General features: G+C 64.0%; 2 protein-coding genes across 2 annotated transcripts; one reads left to right on the top strand and one right to left on the bottom strand.

The window, feature by feature from the left end:
- Positions 1-166: 166 nt before the first annotated feature.
- Positions 167-8,332, bottom strand: LOC104028961 (STE20-like serine/threonine-protein kinase). The gene is given in 20 exon segments (XM_075724142.1): positions 167-274; positions 414-527; positions 637-762; positions 886-1,071; positions 1,157-1,281; positions 1,393-1,564; positions 1,566-1,605; positions 1,607-1,794; positions 1,957-2,080; positions 2,973-3,103; positions 3,223-3,981; positions 3,983-5,101; positions 5,195-5,305; positions 5,391-5,472; positions 5,825-6,019; positions 6,414-6,486; positions 6,595-6,744; positions 6,968-7,016; positions 7,157-7,321; positions 8,186-8,332. Coding segments are annotated over 20 exon segments (4,164 nt in total).
- A 6,549-nt stretch (positions 8,333-14,881) lies between these two features.
- On the top strand, positions 14,882-17,574 carry ARID5A (AT-rich interaction domain 5A). Its single transcript, XM_075724130.1, has 5 exons — positions 14,882-14,975; positions 15,062-15,114; positions 15,676-15,773; positions 15,871-16,018; positions 16,276-17,574. Exons 1-5 carry the CDS (start codon positions 14,921-14,923, stop codon positions 17,572-17,574), a joined length of 1,653 nt encoding a protein of 550 aa, XP_075580245.1. The 5' UTR covers positions 14,882-14,920.
- Positions 17,575-20,017: the final 2,443 nt, after the last annotated feature.

Raw genomic sequence — 20,017 nt, 5'->3', positions numbered from 1 at the left:
GTACCGCATCCTGCCCAGCTGCTCGGCCCCGGGGCTCAGCACCCCCGGGGCAGCTGCACCTCGCGTTGCCCTCCCGATCCTTCAGTCCTGTCTCCCAGGAGAGCCGGGGGACTGGTCCCCAGGCAGCTGCCTGCCCCTTTGCTCGCCAGTAATCTGCTGCGTAGCGTCAGGAGGGGAGGTGGAAGAAGCGGGTGATCCTGTTGCTGCTGTGGGTGCCGTGCAGCCCTCCTCGCCGCTGCACCGGCAGCGAGTTCCCCAGTTCCTCCTCCAGCATCTAGAGAAGAAAAGCGGTGCTGCCGGCTCCCCGTACCCCGTGTCACGGGGGCTTGCGGCGGGGTGAGCGGCCCTCTGTCGCATCCCACGAGCTGGGCCGTGACGGGGAGGGGATGGCTTTGGGCTGAAGGAGCACTCACCTCCTTGCGGGCAGCCAGCCGCTGCTTCCACTCGCCGAGCTCCATGGCGTGCTCCTGGTCCAGCCGCCCCAGCTGCCTCCTCTCCTGCTCTGCCAAGAGGTGCATCTTCTCGCTCTGCGAGAGGGGAGGTGGAGATGGGAAGGAAGGTGCTCGAGGAGAGGTAGCAGGGGTGCAGGAAGCCCCCCTGCCCTGGGGTGGACAGTTCTGCAGTGCTCCCCAGTACCTGCATCTGCTCCAGCTCCGCCAGACTCTCAGCCTGCTGCTGCTGCAACTGCTGCAGCTGCTGCGCCTGCTGCTCCTGCTGCTGCTGCGCCTCTGCTCGCTGCCGCCTCTCCTCCTGCTGCATGAACTGCGGCGGGGGACAGCCCACGTCACCCTCCCATTCCCCAAAAGCCGTCGCTTACAGCTTTTCAGGGAATTTCCCCATACTTTGTGCTGGGGAACCTCGTTGGCCCCAGACAGCTCCTCGTACCTGCTTGGCCCTCTCCCTCTGCTTGGCCCCAGTAGCCTCCTGGATCTTCAGGTTGTCCTTGAAGAGGGCCAGGCGGATTTTGGCATCGCAGCGCTGGTTTTTCAGCAGCTGAGCCCGCTCCTGTGCCTGCTGGCTCCTCAGATCCTCCAGCAAGAGCTGGTGGAAGCGCTTCATCCTCTCCAGCTCCTGGGGAGGGGGCAGGAGGGTGAGCCAGGAGAGGGGCTGGGAGCCCGCAGGGCTGGGGGAGCATCGCCGGCGGTTCCCACCTCACCTTCTCATGGCGCTTGCGGAGCTGCTGCCTCTGCAGCGCGTGCTGCTCCTTCACCTGCTGCCTGAAGAGCTGGTACTTCTCCTGCAGGTGCCCTTGCTCCATGCTCCACACCACCGACTCGCGGGCTGCCGGGCAAGACCGTGGCACCGTGACCACCTCCAAAAAACCCCCAGCCAAACCCCTGGCTCCCCTCCCCACGAACCCTCCATCCTCCTCCTCCGCCCAGCCCAGCCCACCTCTCCTGAGGCTATGGATCTTGTTGATGCACTCCCAGTCGATGGATGTCATCTTCTTCTTGTGCTCCTGGACGACCCTCTGCAGGGCTGCGTTGAGTTCCTCCTGCTGCTGCTGCAGGAACCGCTGCTCCTGCGGCGAGCAATGAAGGGGCTTCATCCCAGCACCCCGGGCAGATGGGCCCCAGGCTCCGGGTGGCACAGCCAGCGCTGCCGACCCCTCACCTCTCTCGCATCACCCTTCAGCTCTTGCATCCTCCTCCTGCAGTCCTTCTCCTGGAGGGACTTGAGGCGCTTGGCCTCGTCTTGCAGCCTCGCCGTGTACTCGAGCTCCTGGCGCTCCTTCAGCTGCCGGTAGCACCGCTCCGAGCTCTCCACCTCCCGGTCGTAAAACCCCTTCTTGCTCTGCCATGCAGATATGGTTAATGGGGCTGCAGGGACCAGACGTGGCCACCAAAGCAACCAAACCCCCTCCCAGACCCTGGCATCTCCCGCAGTGGGACCCCAGTGTCCCCTCGCATCCCTCTCTGACCGTATCACGGCACCAAGGGACGATGGTCCGGTTACCGTCATCTCCTGCTCGATGTGACGGAACATCTGCTCCCGCTGCTGGTGAAACTTCTGCTCCAGCTGGCTCTGAGCTCGCTGCTCTTCCTTCTGCAGCACTCGCAGCTCGCGCAGCTCCTGGCGCCTAAAGGTTTGGGGAATCGGGGTGAGAGGGGGATGAAGGTGTCCCTGGAGGCACCTCTGTCTCCCAGGATGGCTGACTTGTAGGTGGCTAAAGGAGGGGAGCAGCTCAGCCCTGGTGCAACATCATGGAGAAGACTTTCTCCAGCAAGAAGGAAGATGGGACGCCAGTTGGGTCCGTGGTGGCCACGCTCCCAAGCTCAGCTGATATTGCTGCCCCTCCATCTCCCCCTTCATCCTTTCCTACTCTCCCTGGGTGACGTGAGAGCTTATGGGAGAAGATCTTCCCCTCTTCTTTCCTTAAGGTAGCTGCTGGACACACCAGATATGGGGCTGGGCAACGTTTGGGTTCCTCATCTGTCCCTACTGCACAGCCCTGAGGATGCAGGGAAAGCCTTGCTCATGCTCTCCTGCGGGAGCAGACCCCGCCCGGGGGGCAGATGGGTTTTCCAAGCCTGGAGGTCATAGAATCATGGAATCGTTTAGGTTGGAAAAGACCTTTAAGATCATCCAGTCCAACCATTAACCTAACATTACCAAGTCCACACTAAACCAATGAAACCAATCAAGGGTAGAGTAGACTAAGCCATGTCCCAGAGTGCCACGTCTGCCCGTTTTTTGAACACCTCCAGGGATGGGGACTCCACCCCCTCTCTGGGCAGCCTGGTCCAATGCTTGACTACCCTTTCCGTGAAGAAATTTTTCCTAATATCCAACCTAAACCTCCCCTGGTGCAGCTGGAGCCCATTTCCTCTTGTCCTAAAGTAAGGTCAAGTACTTGTGCTTTGCGCAGAGCCCCACAGACCCATCCTCCCTCTCCCCTCTGCCCCTGGTCCTCCTCACCCAGAATGGGGTGGAAGATGCCTGGTGGCCCCTCCACTACCAGCATCGCTCACCGAGCCGAGCGCACCATCTCATCCCTCGCCCCAGCCTTGTCAACGGTCCTGGCGGTCGTCACGCTCACCTCCTCCCCATCCACCACAAACCTCCGGGTTTTCTTAACCGTCCTTTGGAGCAAGGCAGGTTCCTGCAACCGGGAGCAATGGTTTGAAGCTCAGCTGTCCCAAAACTACGTAAACCCAACATGGGAGCCCATGCAAGGGGGGGGGCAGCTTCACATGGCCATGTTACCTCCGCGCTTCTCACCTGCTGGGCTTCCGCAGGAGAGGGGAAAGGCTGCGCTGCTGCAGGGATGGCGCTCGGACCTTGTACAGCTGCAGGGTTTTCCACAGGGGACGGCTCCTCTCCTTGCTTCGACGTGACGGATGGATCTGGTGTGTTCCCTACTTCCCACGCTGCCTGCGCCTGGGAAGAGGTGCGGACAAGGGCAACGTGAAAGCTCACAGTCTTTGTGGCCTTTGGATGTCCACCAAGGGCCTCCTGGGGCTCTGGCTCTGCTCTGTGACGCTCCAAGCCACCCTCCTCCTCTCCAGGACCACCCCTTGATGGCCCTTCAGGAGCTGGAGCAACCTGCACCCTGTCTTCTCCAAGCTCGCCATCATTTCCATCTTGTCCTTTCCAGCCATTCCCATGAGCAGCTCCTGGCTGGTTGTCTCTGGGGCTGTTTTCTGCTTTCTCTTCTGGTTCTTCTTCAACAGGCCCCAGGATCTCCACAGGGGACGACTCCTTTGCTGTATTTTGGGCCTCCTCACTTGCAGGTCCCTCTCCTGCACACGCTGCAGGGGCTGCCCCCGGTTCCTCTCCTGCCAGCATCACTTCCCCCGGGCTGGCTGCATCTCCCGCTGGTTTACCATCTCCAACCAAACACCCTTTCACAACACCCCCTTCCAGTGTCACTTCTCTTGGCACCAGGGCTTCCTCGGGAGATGTTTCCACCCCAGTTTCAGCGTTGTCCGTGCCTTCCTCCTCGTTCCTCCCCACCTCCCGCTCAACCAGGCCCAGGGGGGTCAGCGATGGACTCGCACACAGCTGAGGTTCTCTTCCCGTTGTTCCCCTCTCCGGCCTCTCCCAGCCCGGCTGGAGGCTCCTGCCACCCCTTGAGGACATCTGGCCCCACCGCCGCCGCCTCTGTCACACTGGACGTCAGCGATTCTTCACCCCGTGGCACCCTCTCCCCCACCAGCTCAGCCTCCCCAGGCTCTCCAGCACCCTCAGGTCCCATGGGTGCCCTCCCTGCTCCATCACCATCCTTCCCAAGGCCATCGTCAGCTCCAGCAGAGCCAACCTCAGCCTTCAGGTCTGGCAGCGACCAAGTAACCCGGTGCTGATGCTCTGCCAGCGCCTTGGGGCTCTGGGTTTTGGTCCCCGTGGCCCCCAGGTCCAGGGCTGCCAGCAGCCGCCCCACGGCCAAAGCTCTGCGCCAGTCCCCGTCTGCGGGTGCGGGCAGGGCCAGCGAGTTACAGGTAGGGTCTCTGCCCGACTCCTTTTCTGTATCGCTTTTGGGTGTCGAAACGGGGCTCGGTTGGGCTACAAGCTGTGCCTCCGCGGGCGTTTCGGCCACCGGTGATGCAGCAGCACGTTGGCTCTCCTCCTGGGGCTCTGCCTTGGCTCCATCCTGTTCTGCCTGCAGCTCTTGCAGTTCAGCAAGGTCTCCTGCCTGCTGTGGCCCCAAGGGGAGCTCGGCCACGTTGCAGGGGGTCCCCAGAGGGCCGGTCTCCTCCTCTCGACACCCTTGAACTTCTCCTCCTGCTTCTGCTGGGGCTGATGTCCCTTGAGGAGCATCCAGCGCTGCAATCTCCAACCCACTCGGCTCTGCCCTGTGCGGCTCCTTAGCTGTTTCTTGGGACTTCAGCCCTCCAAAAAAAGACCTGCGCCGCATCAGCTTCAGAAACTCAGACGGCTTCTTCGCAGGGAGCCTCATGGAGCCCACGGGCTCAGGCGAAGACCTCCTCCTCATTTGCTTCAAGAAGTCGGACGCTCTCTTGGTCCTGGGCTCTGCCACCGCCTGGACATCGGATGGGACGCCCAGCTCCTCGCCGACTCTCGCTGCAGCGCCCGGGGGTTGGTGCTCCAGGGGGGACCCCGGTGTCGGGGGGCAGGAGGACTCTCCAGGCTCCTGCCCAGGCTGTGGGGTGGACAACGGGGAGAGGTGAGGCTCAGCGAACTCATGGAAAGGGTTGGAGGGATCTTACACCCCAGCCGGCCGCTACTCACGCACCAAGGGGACCGGACCTTCCTCCTCATCCTCTTCCTCCAGCACATCAGCCCGGGCTTCAGCCACCAGCTCCCGCAGCGGCCGCTTGTCAGAGATGCCCGCCACAAAGGGGTGCTGGGTGGGAGTGAGGGAGGTGAGCAGGGCCAGCACTGGTGATGGGTCCCACCACCCCGGGCAGGTGGCAATGGGTGCTACCCACCTGCAGGAGCTGGCTGGCCGACCACCGCGCCTCAGGGCTCTTCTCCAAGGATTTCCTCAGGAAGTCCTTGAAGTCTTCAGACCTGTGGGATGGTCCCTGTAAGCACAGGGCCAGAAGCTCCCCGTCACGCCCACTGTGGACCCCGCAGAGCTTGGAGTGATGCTAGGGACACTTGGGCTCTGCCAGCACCTTGGCAGGAGGTCCCCACCTCGGTGCTGCCCACCTCTGTCACCTTCTGCGGGCAAAGGCGGTGTGATGGGAAACCCGTGGAGCCACCTCTGAGCTGGGCTTGGAGCAATCACGACCAGCATCACTTCTTGTCCGAGAGCCCACCCCAGCTGCCCAGACATGGCTTCGAGCAGGAGCTTTGAGCATGGGACAACTTCTCCCACCGTCACGGGCGTTGGGGGTGACGTCTCCATGCAGGCACTCACCACCTCTTGGGGTGACGCAGCGTGGGCGGCTGGGACTTGGCGATCTTCAGCAGCACCCGGAGGGGGTTCAGCTCGTGGTAGGGGGGGTCCATCTCAGCCATCTCGATCAGCGTGATGCCCAGTGACCAGATGTCAGCCTTGTAGCCGTAGGGGTTCTCCTTGGACGTCTCGCACTGCACGACCTCTGGCGCCATCCTGCGCGTGGGAGAGGGGGGAAGAGGTCCAGCCTGCCCTGGGCCGGGGGCTACAATCTCCCCCTGAAACCAAACCCAGGTGCCATCCCCTCCAGAGACAACCCTACAGGCAGAAGAGGCGAGATTCGACCCCAACTCCTCCAACGCTACCCCAGGAGGGCTTGCACCCACCAGCACGCCACGTGTCCTCTCCATACATAGCCTCATGCTACTGAGAAGCCCACCCTGGAGCCGGCATTGGCTGCAGGAGGAAAGATCTGGTTTCTTGAGCTGCTCCTGGTGTCGAGGAGCCGGTTGCGAGCATGCACAAGAGGAGCGGGATACCCGGGTCCCCCAGCCCGCCTGCCTACCCTCCCAAATCCCACCATCCCCAGGGATTCCTGCCCCACACCTACCAGTACGGCGTGCCGATGAAGGACACCCGGCGCTGGATGGTGCTGGAGTTTTTGGCCGAGACGCCAAAATCGGCTGCAGAGCAGAGAGGCAGTTAGAGAGGATCCCTAGAGCAAAGCATCCCTGGGACTTCCCTCCCGGCCTCCCTCTGCCCCCCGGGGCCCCGATTCCCCCGGGACTCACCCAGCTTGATGTCCCCATCGAGGGTGAGCAGGACGTTGCCAGCCTTCACATCCCTGTGGATGATCTTGCAGCCGTGCAGGTACTGCAGCGCCAGCAGCAGCTGCTTGCAAGCCACTCGGATCTGCTCCTCTGTCAGCCCTTTCTCCAGCTCTGCCGTTAGCACAAACGAACCCCTGCCGCTAACGATGCCTCCTGCCCGGCACCCGCCCCGCAAATTTGGGGGGGTACCCAGAGGAAGATGCACCCCAACTCATCCTTCCTCCTGGAGATGCTGCACAAGCCCAGGACTCCCATCCGCACCACGAAATTTGGCAATCCCACCCCAAACCCTCCGACAGCCACATGCCAGCCGGAAAAAAAAACATTTATTTACCCAAGATCGCTGCATCCACGGCCCCTCCGGGACAAAACTCCACCAGGATCTGCAGGAAGAGCACGTGGTCAAGGTTTCCCACCCTGGTCTGCAAACGTCCCCTCCGGACGCAGTCCCCCAGCCCCGAGATGGCGGTGGGACCCCGGTTCACACCCGGGGTTGGGGGGACCAGCACCCTCCGCAGCTCACCCAGAGCCGCCCGTCCCAGTAGAGCGCATCCAGCAGCTTGGTGATGTTGGGGTGGTCGCAGCAAGCCAAGATCTCGATCTCCACCACGTAGTCCTCCAGCTCCTCCTCGCTCGGGGTGTCGATCACCTTGGCGGCCGCCAACGCCCCCGTCACCTTGTTCTGCGCCTGGGGGCAGAGGTTTCGCGGGGTACCAAAGGGGCAGCCCCACAGTTTTCGGCGAGGGGGAAGCTTGGCCCTGTCGCATCCCTCGCCGGGTGCTCAGCGGCGCCGAGCCGAACGCCGAGGCCAGAGGCGGGGACCTCGCTGTCACCGGAGCCAGGAAGGAGAGGGATGCGCAGCCACCCCGTGCACGGGGCGATGTGCAGGTGGCTCCAGTGTGGCCGTACCACCCTGTGCATGGATCCTGGAGCGTCCCGCTGTATCCCAAAACCCTCCAGCAAGCTACAGCCTCCCACGGATGCAAGAGCGTTCCTACGGGCACAGCCACAGCGAGCATCGGCACGGGGGGGCTCAGCAAACCCCCGCCCAAGGGCCTTTGGGTGGTTCCACAGCGAAACCCCATCCGACGAGCGATGCGGGGGCGCGGAGCTGCCCCAAAAAAGCCGGAGGGAGAAAAAGGAATGGGTTTGGCCAAGGCAAAGGCAGCCGGGACCTGGACCATCGCTGCCATCTGCCACCAGCGCCGGAAGGCGGCTGCCGCCACGGGTCTGACAAGCAGCAAATTTGGGTTTCCTGTCAGGCTCAGGCGCTGCACCGTGGTTTCAGAGAAAAACATCCCCGTCTCAACCCCCGCGCGCCAACCGAGGGGGCAAACGAACGGGCCGGCTCCAGCAGCCGCTGGCTCTGCCCGTGCCAAGGGCCGGGCTGAGGACCAGGCGAGGACCCTGCCGCCCTCTGCGAGAAACCTGGGGCTGGTCGGAGGCTTTTTGGCTTCTCGCACGCCGGAAGCCACGCGATGCAAGGCAGCACCGAAAAAAGAAATTTGCAAAACCCTCAGGGCACCGGCGGTGTTTTGGGGTGCTCTCCTACCTTAAAGACCTTGCCGAAGGCGCCGTCGCCCAGCTCGCCCAGCACCAGCCAGGCCTCCTCGGGGTCGACGTCCCACCTGATGTGCTCGTACCGCCGCGGCGGCTTCTTCTTTTCCGAAAAGCCAAAAAGCCGTCGGAGAAAAGCCATGAGGCCGCCTCCATGCAGAGAAAACCGGGGCGGCTGGGCTCGAGCTCCTCCACCGAGCGCCTTCGCTCTCCTTCCTCCGCGGGCAGGAAGGGGCTGAGCGCTGCCCCGGATCGCGCAGGATGTGCCACGAGATGGAGGTGACAACAAGGAGCCGCTTCGCTCCAACGCCTGTCGCATCCCACCCTTGGGTGCTTTCAGGATGGGGGGACCAAAGGCTTCGTGCTCAGCCAGAGGCGCTGCCCGCACCCCTCGCACCCTCGCTAAAGCCCACGGTGCTGCCCGCACCCCTGCCAAAACCACGTGCAGGGGCGCACGGGGGTCCCGGGGCGTCCCTCTGCAGATGCACGGTCCTTTACGGTCCCGGGCGCTCGCGTAGGCGCACAGCCCCACGGATCCGCACAGCCCCCATGGATCCGCGCATCCCCACGCGAGCAGCCAGAGCATCCCTGCCTGGGCTGAGCTTAAACAGGTCCCACAGGTGCTGGGACAGCCCAGGTGACCTCGTTAAGCCTTATTAGTGTCCCACTAATTACCTCGCCCTGGGAAGGCCCCCCCACCCCAGGCTGGTGTTCAGCCCTGGCACCGCCTTGCAGAGGGGGCGGGGGGTCAGGGGTTGGTACCGCGGCTGGCACCCCGTTTTGCAGCCCCCTCTGGATGGGGGACACCCAAAGCCACCCCCGCCAGCAGCCAGGGTGCTGCAGCAGCAGCACCCAAACCCATCCGCTGCTGCCCTAAATCAAGGTGCTTTTTACCTCCTAAATACTGAACCCCCCCGTGCCGGCGTGGGCGCAGCTTCTCCCCGGTGCTGGGGGGGCTCAGCTCACGTGCGCTCCCCGAGGAGGCCGTTTTCCCCGTGATTACATCGGTTAATCATGGGGTAATTAATTTATATTCATAATTTAAAGCGTCAGGCTTCGGAATAGAGCTGCGTCTCTATACCAGCACCCAATGGGATTAACGCGGGGAGGAGGGTGCTGGCGATTCCCACCCCCCCACAGCCCCCCCGGCCCCCATGAGGTGCCGAGCCCTCGCCCCATATCTTGTGCCCCAAAGGGGTGCGGGTGCCACCAGCCCAGCGCCGGCCCCAGCAGCCGGGCTTTCATTTTTTTGGCTTTTTTCCTCCTCCTTTTCCTTCTTCCCCTTTTCCTTCTCCTTCTCCTTCTCCTCTTCCTTCTTCCCCTTTTCCTTCTCCTTTTCCTTCTTCCCCTTCTTCTCCTCTTCCTTCTTCCCCTTTTCCTTCCCCTTCTTCTCCTCCTCCTTTTTCTTCTTCTCTTTTTCCTTCCCCTTCTCTTTTTCCTTCTCCTTCTCCTTCTTCCCCTATTCCTTCCCCCTTCCCCTTCTCCTTTTCTTTCTCCCGTTTTCCTTCTCCTCCTCCTTCTCCTCCTTCCCCCTATGCCTTCCCCTTCTCCTTTTCTTTCTCCCCTTTTCCTTCCCCTTCTCCTTTTCTTTCTCCCCTTTTCCTTCTCCTTCTCCTTTTCCTTCTCCTCCTCCTCCTTTTCCTCCTTCCCCCTTTTCCGTCTCCTCCTTTCCCCCCCCCTCGGGCAGAGGCCGGCACGGGGCTTTGCACGCTGGCTGAGCCCTGACACCTTTCAAAGCGCCGACGGCCGCTGTCCCCCCACCGATCGCTCTCACCCCAACCACCCCCCTTTTCCTCCAGCACCTCTTCCACGGGATTAAAAAATAACCCCCACACCCCCCGCCCCGCCTCGGGGAGAAGCTTTCCTCGGCTCCTGCTGGATCCTGGTGGGATCCCACCCCAGGGGTGCTCAGCTCCCCCCCGGGGAGCCTGAAATCCAATCTATTCCCAGCCAGGCGAGCAGAGTTGGCGGTGAGTCCCGGCAGCTGGACCACACACGCAGCCGCCGTCGTGGCCGGGGAAACTGAGGCAGGGGACCCTGCCCCCCCCCCCCCCCCCCAAGCTTCAGACCCCGCCAGTTCTGCTCGAATAGAAACCGGAGCCGGGAATAGAAACCCAAGTGGTTTTTTTTGTTGTTGTTGGTTTTTTGCCCTTTTTCATTAAATCACAGTATTATTAAGTGGAAGGCGGGCGCATTCCTGGAACGAAAGGGATAATGTCACCCGCGGGTTCCTTCGCCCCTTTTCTAGCCCCGGAGGGGGGGACAGGAGGCAGATGCCCCCTCTGACCTCCCCCCGCTTCTGCTTTCTCCGGCTGTTGGCCCAAAATGAGTCACTGGGGGATTTTTTTTTTTTTTCGGGGCTCTTTCACAAGCCGGCAGCGGAGGGGGGATTGGGGGGGGGGGGGGGGGGGGGGCGGGGGGCTATGGGGTTGAGCACCCATGGGTGCTCTCCAGCAGCCCCCAGGTCCCAGCCCCAACTGTCCCCCACTTACGGGTGGCTTCGGTCCCGTGGGACTGGGATGCCCAAGCTGGGGACAAGGGACGGTGTCCCCGGAAAGTGGTGCCCAGCGCCCGAGCAATGCTGGGGACTCCGTCCCCGTTTGTGGGATGACGCCCAGTCCCAGGGACACCGGTGGCTTGGTCCCTGTTTGTGGGATGATGCCTGTCCCGGGGACACCGGTGGCTCCATCCCCGTTTGCAGGATGGTGCCCAGTCCCAGGGACACCGGTGGCTCCATCCCCATTTGCAGGATGGTCCCCAGTCCCGGGGACACCAGTGGCTCCATCCCCATTTGCAGGATGGTCCCCAGTCCCAGGGACACCGGTGGCTCCGTCCCCCGTTTCCAGGACAGTGCCCAGTCCCGGGGACACCGGTGACCCTGTCCCCGTTTGCAGGATGGTGCCCAGTCCTGGGGGACACTGGTGGCTCCGTCCCTGTTTGCAGGATGGTGCCCAGTCCCCAGGGGACACCGGTGGCTCCGTCCCCGTTTCCAGGACAGTGCCCAGTCCCGGGGACACTGGTGGCTCCGTCCCCGTTTGCAGGATGGTGCCCAGTCCCAGGGACACCGGTGGCTCCGTCCCCGTTTCCAGGACAGTGCCCAGTCCCGGGGACACCGGTGACCCTGTCCCCGTTTGCAGGACGGTGCCCAGTCCTGGGGACACCGGTGGCTCCGTCCCCGTTTCCAGGATGGTGCCCAGTCCCGGGGACACTGGCGGCTCCGTCCCCGTTTCCAGGATGGTGCCCAGTCCCAGTGAAACCAGTGGCTCCGTCCCCATTTCCAGGATGGTGCCCAGTCCCGGGGACAACTGGTGGCTCCGTCCCCGTTTCCAGGATGGTGCCCAGTCCCGGGGACACTGGTGGCTCCGTCCCCGTTTGCAGGATGGTGCCCAGCAAAGCCACCCTCAGCGGGGGACCCAGGACCACGATGCCACGAGCATCCCGGCCACCGGGACCCGGCCGCGTCCCCAGAGCCCGGGGAGCCGGGTGGCACCGCGGCCGCGCCGCCAGCCCCGGGAGGGGCTCGGGCTGGAAAGTCCGACACAGTCATTCAGCGCGGTGCTGGGCTGCCTCTGGGTGAGAACCCCAAAAAGCCCGGCCGTTCCGGTAACGAAAGAGTCAATCGCACACGCAAACACACACTCACACACGCACACGCACACGCCACTTCCCTGAGTGGGGATGACTCATCCCCCAGCCCGTCAGCCCCGGTACCGTAACACCAGAAACCACAGAGCTCTTCCTCCGGCCGTGCCGATGAGCCGCCCGGCCTTCGCCTCCTGAGCCGGTGAGTACCGGGGGTCCGGGGCGGCGTGGGGGGGGGGGGGGGGGGGGGGTCCCGTCGCCCGCCACGAGCTCCGCGTCAACCCCGCCTCGCCACCCCCCGCCTCGCCCCATCCCGCCGCCGCCGAGCTGAGACCGGCCGCACTCGGCGCATGCCACGGCAGCAAGGCCCGGGAAACCCAAAATCCCCAAAACTACGGAAAAAAAAAGGGGTGCGGGGGGGGGGGGGAACCCGGCGCAACCCCGCGGGGACGCCTTCGCCCGTCACCATCCGCACCCAACCCCAAACCCCTTCTCCCACCCCAGCCCCGGCGGGTCCCTTCGCCCGCCGGTGGGTGATGTAAGGGGGTTATTTTCACTCCCGGCGGCGGCGCGGGCCGGGAAAGGGATGACTTCAACCCATTACTCACCCGCCGTAATGGCTTGGCGTCGCTCCCGCGCTATTCCTAGCCGTGACGCTCCAACCTCCGCCACGCTCAGGGCGGCCGGCGACGCCGCGACGCCCGCTCACCGGCAATTTGGGCCTAAAGGAGGGAAAAACGGGGGTCAGCGGGGTGATGCGGGTATAACGAGGCCGAAGGAGCGCCGAGGGGTCGGCGGGCGGTGGGAAGCGCGGCGGAGCGCTGGGTGGGATGAGTTTTGCCCGCTCTCAGCCCGCTCCGGCCCAGCTTTCGCGGAGCGATGCTGCGGTTTCTCGAGAGCGCCGGGAAAGTGCCGCCCCCCCCGCTCCGCTCCGCGAAAGCGCCGTTAATTATGAGCGCGTTAAACGCGTCGTTACAGCCCAGCCGTCGCCTTCAACCACCCCAAAAATCGCCCGGCGCGAAGCTCGCCCGCCGCCGGCGTTCGCGTAACGCAGCTTGTTCGCGCCAGCTTGAGTTGTTTAGCCCCAAATCGGCCGCTTTTCACCCCAAAAGCCCCGCGGCTGTCATCGGCCCCCCCCCCCCCCCCCCAGTTTCCTGCGTTTTCGTAGAGATACCAGAAAGGGAGAAATCACGTCAGCGCCTTCGCCGCGCTCGCAGTGCCGGGAACCAAATCTGAGCCGGTGAAATCACGGCTGGCACACGCAGGAGCCCGTACGCGCGCGCGCGCACGCACACACGTGTCCTTCACGTGCACCTGCTGCCCGCGCAGGGTAGCTGCACGCGCGCGTGCCCGCCGGCACACGCGCGCAGCCCTACACGTAACCCACACGCGTGCGCTCGCCGGCGGCCTGTGCGCGGGCACACGCGTGTGCCCGCCCCGCAGAGGGGCCCACGCGTCTGGGCTCAGCCGCGGGCGCCTGTACTCGCGCGCGCTCACATGCACACGCATGTTGGCGTCCGCCGGCCTCCACGAACACGCCTGGGCCACGCGTGCACGCGCATCTACCCCACGCGTGTGCCCCTCGCTGGCGCGCCCCTCCCCCTCCCGCGCACATACCCGCCGCCCCCGAGACGCAGGACCCTACATGCACACGCGTGGAGCTACACGCGCACGTATGAACACACATGTAGACGCCCGCACACGCATGGAAGCCCGGCGGCAGCGCGGCCGCGGCGGGACTACAATTCCCAGCATGCCCTGCGCCCCCCCGGGGGACGAGCAGCCCCGCTGGCCAATAGGAGGAGGGGGCGTGGAGGGCGCTAGCCAATAGGCGGGGAGGGGGCGTGGCGGCGCAGTCACATGGCGCGGCGGCGGCGGGTGAGCGGGATCGGGAGCGGCGTGGGGAAGCGGGGCGGGGGGGGGGGGGGGGGGCACCGGCGGGGGTCTCGCGTGGGAGCCGGGGGGGGCACGGAAGGGAGCGGGGGCCCCTGCTTGGCAGCGCCTTTTTTCATCCCGTTTTGCCAGGGTTCTCCCCCAAAATCGTGGGCGGGGGGGTTGGGGTGTCGAGGGGGGGACCGAGCCCTAAATTTGGGGTGGGGGGAAGCACCCAAAGAGCAGCTTCAGGCCACGGCGTCGCCCGTCAGGCACCGAAATCGGCCGACCGGCCGATTTCGGTGCCTGACGGGCGACGCCGTGGCCCAAATCATCCCAATTTACCCATTAATTTTTGGGGTGTCCCCCCCAATTTTGCCTTGCAGGACCCCTCCTAAAAAAAAAAAAAACATCAAAGACGACTCCCCCCCCACACACCTCCATGGACGACAACCCACCGCAGCGACGAGACCCCCAAGAGCCCCCCGCCGCCAAACCGGCGGTGAGTGCCGCGCCCTGGCGTTATTTTTTTTTTTTGGGGAGGGGGGATGCTGACACCCCCCCCCCGCTTATTTGGGGAAATGAGGCTCCCCCCTCAACGCTTTCTAATTTTTCTAATTATTTTTTTAAGGTGACGGAGGGAGGGGGTGGGTTTTCCCGCGCTGGACCCCCGCCGCTTTTACCTCCCCGCGGCGGCTTTTTATTTTTAAAAAAAACCAAAAAGCCTCAAAATAGTTCAGCCGTTAAAATACCGCGTCTGTCACAAGCGGTTAAAAGAATAGAAAGAAGAAGAAGAATTTTTAAAAAAAAAAAAAAAAATAAAGTACTCGGGAGCCGAGCAGCTGCTTTGCCCAAAAATAGCAACAAGTTTTATAACTCCGGAAAATGTAGAACAAACAAACGAGAAACATTTTTAGCTGAGAAAGGCGGCGGCGGAGCAGGGCGGGGGGAGGATGAATTTCTGCCCGTCTGTTTTCCTGGAAGCCGTTCCTCGTGTTCTCGCACGGTTCCAGCGCTTTGACCAACTTGGCCGGCGGCCCAGGCTGCCGGCTAACGAACCCGCGGGCTCGTTAAATACTTTCGGGTTGCAAAGCACGCCCGGAGCTGGCGAGGGGCTGCCTCAGTTTCCCCTTCGGCTCCTTCTCACCCGCCCCGTATCCCGCAGGAGGCTCCCATCCCGGAGGATGGCTGCGAGCGGGAGAAGCCGGCGGAAGAAGCGACGACGGGCGGGGAGAAGGAGGAGGAGGAAGCCTTCCTCGTCAGCCTCTACAAGTTCATGAAGGACCGCCACACGCCCATCGAGAGGATCCCCCACCTCGGCTTCAAGCAGAGTACGTCCCTCGCCGGGGCCGGAGGAGCCGCCGGCAGCCGTGGCAGCGCCGCGTCCCCCTGACCCTCGGCATCTCTTTCTTTCCAGTTAACCTCTGGAAGATCTACAAAGCTGTGGAAAAACTGGGAGCCTACGAGCTGGTAAGCGACGCCGTTCCCTGGGTGCCGGGATATCCCACGGGTGCCGGGATGGCTCCTGGGTGCTGGGATATCCCATGGGTGCCGGGATGGCCCACGGGTGCCGGGACGGCCCACGGGTGCTGGCCCCTGGGTGCCGGGATGGCCCATGGGTGCCGGGATATCCCATGGGTGCTGGGATGGCCCACGGGTGCTGGGATATCCCATGGGTGCTGGGATGGCCCACGGGTGCCGGGATGGCCCACGGGTGCCGGGACGGCCCCTGGATGCTGGGATGGCCCACGGGTGCCAGCCCCTGGGTGCCGGGATGGCCCACGGGTGCCAGCCCCTGGGTGCCGGGATGGCCCACGGGTGCCGGGATGGCCCACGGGTGCCGGGATATCCCACGGGTGCCAGCCCCTGGGTGCCGGGATATCCCACGGGTGCCAGCCCCTGGGTGCCGGGATGGCCCACAGGTGCCGGGATATCCCACGGGTGCCAGCCCCTGGGTGCCAGGATATCCCACGGGTGCCGGGACGGCCCCTGGGTGCCGGGGGGGGGGCTAACCCATCCCTCCCACCGCAGGTAACAGGCCGACGGCTCTGGAAAAACGTCTACGACGAGCTGGGGGGCAGCCCCGGCAGCACCAGCGCGGCCACCTGCACCCGGCGGCACTACGAGAGGTAAGGGACGAGGCGGTGGGGGGGGGGGGGGGGTCTCGCTCCGTGCCTCAGTTTCCCCTCCCGGCGCCGGTTCTCACTGCCGCCCACCCGCCCGCAGGCTAGTCCTCCCGTACGTGCGGCATCTCAAGGGGGAGGACGACAAGCCTCTGCCCCCCAGCAAGCCCCGCAAGCAGTACAAGGTCTCCAAGGGCGCCGAGACGGGCGAGAAGAGCAAGAGGGCCAAGAAGGAGAAGGGCCGGGAGCAGGTGCGCGGCCCCCCCAGCCCCTCCTCAGAGCCTGGCTGAGGCAGCTCCAGTTTTGGGAGCAGCCCCGGAACCCCGCGCCAGCCCCCCGCGTCCGCCCCTCGCCGTTGGGGTGTCCGGGGAAGAGCAAGGAGGGACGCGGCTGGGTGGGAAAAGAGGAGGGCGTGAGGGCAGCCAAAGATGGGGAGGGGGCCGGCGCCCCGGCACGGGGATGCGGCAGAGCCCGGCACCCCCACCCCAAAATCCCCCTTCGCTTGCAGATGCCTCTGGACAAGGCGAAGCCGGAGGCGGGAGCCGGCCCGGAGGACGCGAGGGACGCCCCGGAGCGGGGCCGGGCGGCGGAGGGGGGCTCCAGCCCGGCCGTCCCGACCCCGAGCCCCTCGGGGGGGTGTCCCGGCGCCTGCAGGACCCACACCGAAACCTACAAGCGCCTTTTCTCCAGCTTCTACTCCAAAGGCAACCACCCCATCATGTCTCCGCTGGCCAAGAAGAAGCTGCTGGCCCAGGTGAGCAAGGCGGAGTCCTTGCACTGCCACAAACGCCACTGCCCCGAGGGCCGGCGGCCGGCAAGCGACGCTGGCCTCGGCCCCAGCCCCGAGCCCCCCCGGCCGGCTACCGGCCCCCACCTCGATGAGCAGCGGAGCCCGGAGCCGGCGGGAGCTCAGGATACGGCTCCGAGCGTGGGGAGCGAGGCGGGACCCATCCCCAGCGCGTCCCCCGGCGGGAGAGACAGCCAGCCCTGCCCACGGGCTGAGGAGGGGGGTCCGGCACCCACCGTCTTCACCGGCTGCTTCCACGCCTACCGCAACGAGGTGCTGAAGCCCGTCAGCTGCCATCCCCTCTGGGGGTATTTCTCCAGCTTGAAGGATTTTTTGGAGCCACCTTCCACCTTCCCGGCGCGATCCGAAGAGCCGGAGCAGCCCCAAGACCTGCGGAGCAAAGCGGCACAGTCGTGGAGCGGGGAAAGCCGGCGAGGGGCCGCCCGCACCGCCGTCAAAGCCTGCTGGGTGCCCCCCGGGGCCGGCTTCGCCCCCGCCGCGCCGAGGGGCAAGCGCGGCCGGGAGGAGGAGGCGGCGGCGGCTTTTGGCCCCGGCGCGAAGTTACGCGCCGTCTCCCCCTTCGTCAAGGAGGCCGACGGCAGGGACACGGGCGCCGGCTCACCCGGGGGCCAGCAAGGGCTGGCCAAACCCAAGGCGGTGGTGGCCAGCCCTGGCTACGCCGCGGCGCTGCCGCAAGCCCCGGACGTTTACAAGGGAGCGATGCTGCATTTCCCGGCGAGCTTCGGCAGCCCGCTGGAGCACCTCAAAACCCAGGGCGTGCCGGTGGCACCGTCCCTCTCCGTCAACCCCTTCGTCATCCCCGCTTTCCCCAGCCCTTTGGTAGCCACCTCCACGCAGCCCTCCGACCTGTGCCGGCCGCTGGCGACTGGCCCCGGGCACTACCCGGCGTCCTACGAGAGCTCACTGCGGCACCGGCTCTACCCGGCGGCGACGTGGCACAGCCAACCCACCTATGCCTCCCCGCACGCGCCTGCCTTTCACCGCCACGCCAAGCTGTAGCGCTTCCATCCCACTGCGGATCAGCTTCGTTCCCTGCGGAGAAGGCAAGCGGCCAGGATGCCGCAGCGGGCGAGCCGGGCGGCGAGGCGTGTGCCGGAGCTGGTCACTGCGTCGGAGCCTGCGGCAAGGGGACTAAGAGGAGACAATCTGGACCCTGTCATTTTTACTCTTGATCTTAGAGCTGTTTGTATCCGACATCGTTACGCCGGTGACTTAACTACCAATATCACAAGGTTATATATATATTATATATATATATACGCACATAAAAAAAAAAAAAGGCAGCAAAATGAGTTGCAGAGGTTTCTATTTTGCTAGAGATGCCGTGCCCCGGCGCGGTTGCGTGCGATGCGGCGAGGAGGCCGAGCCGGGTGATGGTTATTCCCGATAATTCGCCAATGCTCGGCGACTCCCCACTCCAGAGCCCCGGCTGGCGCACCCCACACGATGCAGTTTTGGTTTTTAATTACATTTTTAATTACGTCCGGGGTTCCGGAGGGGTTTTTTTGAGGGGTTTGGGATTGCAGCGAGCGGCTGCCGCGTTGGGTGTTTGCCCGGGAAGCGCTCCGGCCGTGCCGCTCGCTGCTGCTCCACACCTCCAAGAGCCGCAGCGGCTGCACCCGAAATAAAACTGGCCGGATGGTCCCGAGCTGGCGGTGTTTGGGGTGTCCTTGATTTCTTGGATCGGGGCAGGGGTTGGGGGAATCCTCACCCTACGCACGGAGCCCCAGAGGCGTTTCGTGATGCTGTGGGGACGGGCTGAGACCTATCCCCATCCCACGGGGAAGGAGATGCTTTTTCTGCATCAGTTTTGGGGGAATCGCAGCCGTTCCGTGGAGCAGCCACGTGTCCAAGCGCCAACCAGCCCAACAACATCTCCGGGTGCTTTTTGCCTCCGGCAGCTCCCGGTGAGCTGTTGCAATCGGCCCAATGGCTTCGTCGGAGCACAGGACTCACTTTTCTCGTGCCGGCATACGCTCACCGCTGTCCTGGGCGCCTCGCCACGAGCCGTCAAAGCCGAAGGGGCCGAGGGACGGTGGCACTCGCTCGTCCCCAGAGAAGGTTACGGCTTCAGGTGGAGCAGCGTCAGCGTTTAAGCACCATTTCTGCTGTATCCATGGAAAGGAAAAGCTTTGGGATAGAAAGCAGAAAAGAAGAATTAGCCCCAGGCAGCACTGGCCACTCCACGATGCTTTTAGCACTCGGCTGGTTGAGAAGAGCAGCGTCATTGACCCAACCGCTCCTGGATGCTCCAGCCGGGACATGGGAAAGGCGCTACGTGTGCTGCAGGCCGCCCCGGCTGTACCCCAAGAGCTTCGCTGCCAAAAGACACACCAGTAACCCCGGTTTGTGAGCGAGGACGTGGCCACAGAGCTCGAGTCGCTCGAGTCTTCCCACAAACTGCTGCCTCCGCGCCTGGGAGCGGAGATGCCACGTTCCTAAGGCTGTCTCAGCTGTATTATTGTTATTGCAGCAGAGAAATTGTGACTTCAAGCCTCGAAAAAGAGAGCTGAGCTGCTTAAAAACACTGCAGGTCGACAGCCAACCCTCGTTTTTACCTGACACGCTTGCGTCCGTGGGTGCTGCGGATGCTAGAGCGGAGCCTAAGTTCATCCTGGCTGCTTTCCCGTCACCATCAGCTCGGGGAGAACGTACGGCGTTTCGTGGCATCCCACCGGCAAACCCCCTGCGCCAGGGCTAGTTCTGCCTTGGGGTTCATGGTCACCCTGCACCCACAACCTCCCCTGCAGGAAACTTTGCCTGGGTGAACCCAGATTGCTGGCAAAGTAAAACCTTGCCCCCCCCCCTTTTTCTTTTTTCTTTTTTCTCCCCTACAAACCCCAGGGAAAAGGGAAGAAAGGGTTCGGGGTGCTGGCAAAGCTCAGCGTCCTCAAGACAGACTCACCATCGTGGCTGCGCCAAGTCTGGAGCGTGAGAGGCTACGAAGGCGAAGCGGGACAGTCCCCAAAAAGCCGGATGGCATCTGGAGCGGCATGCATCTAGCCCAGGAGTGGCGGGGAAGGGACTCGCAGTATCTCCCCTCTTCTCACGACGAGCCAAAGGGGAAAACAGTTATTCCCCTGCTCTGTTTTTGGGCTCCCCGTAACAAACACCCTGCTTCTGCCACGGCCTGTGCTGTCCCAGCCAAGCTGAGCCAAAAATGGGATCTTCTCACAAGCTGGCAGGATGAGGAAGTGAGCGGAGATTTCGGAAACGTGCCTGCCCTCGGGGGGAGCACGGGGCCGCCCCGGTACCGTGGGTCTCCGGCTGCCAAGAATCACGCTCCCCAAAAGCATCTCGGCCAGCAAACATCACGTCACGCCCTGCGCCCCGCTGGGGAAGCAAGAGCCAAGGGCTCGGGGCGCAGCAGAGCCACAGCACGGGATGGAGACAGAGAGAGCATGGGGATTATCCCCGATAACCACACAATGACCCAGCCGTA

This window comes from Pelecanus crispus, chromosome 21 (genome assembly GCF_030463565.1).
Source record: "Pelecanus crispus isolate bPelCri1 chromosome 21, bPelCri1.pri, whole genome shotgun sequence".
Lineage (NCBI taxonomy): Eukaryota > Metazoa > Chordata > Aves > Pelecaniformes > Pelecanidae > Pelecanus > Pelecanus crispus.
Note: the sequence above shows the minus strand (reverse complement) of the source record. Positions and strands in the feature narration are given on the sequence as shown.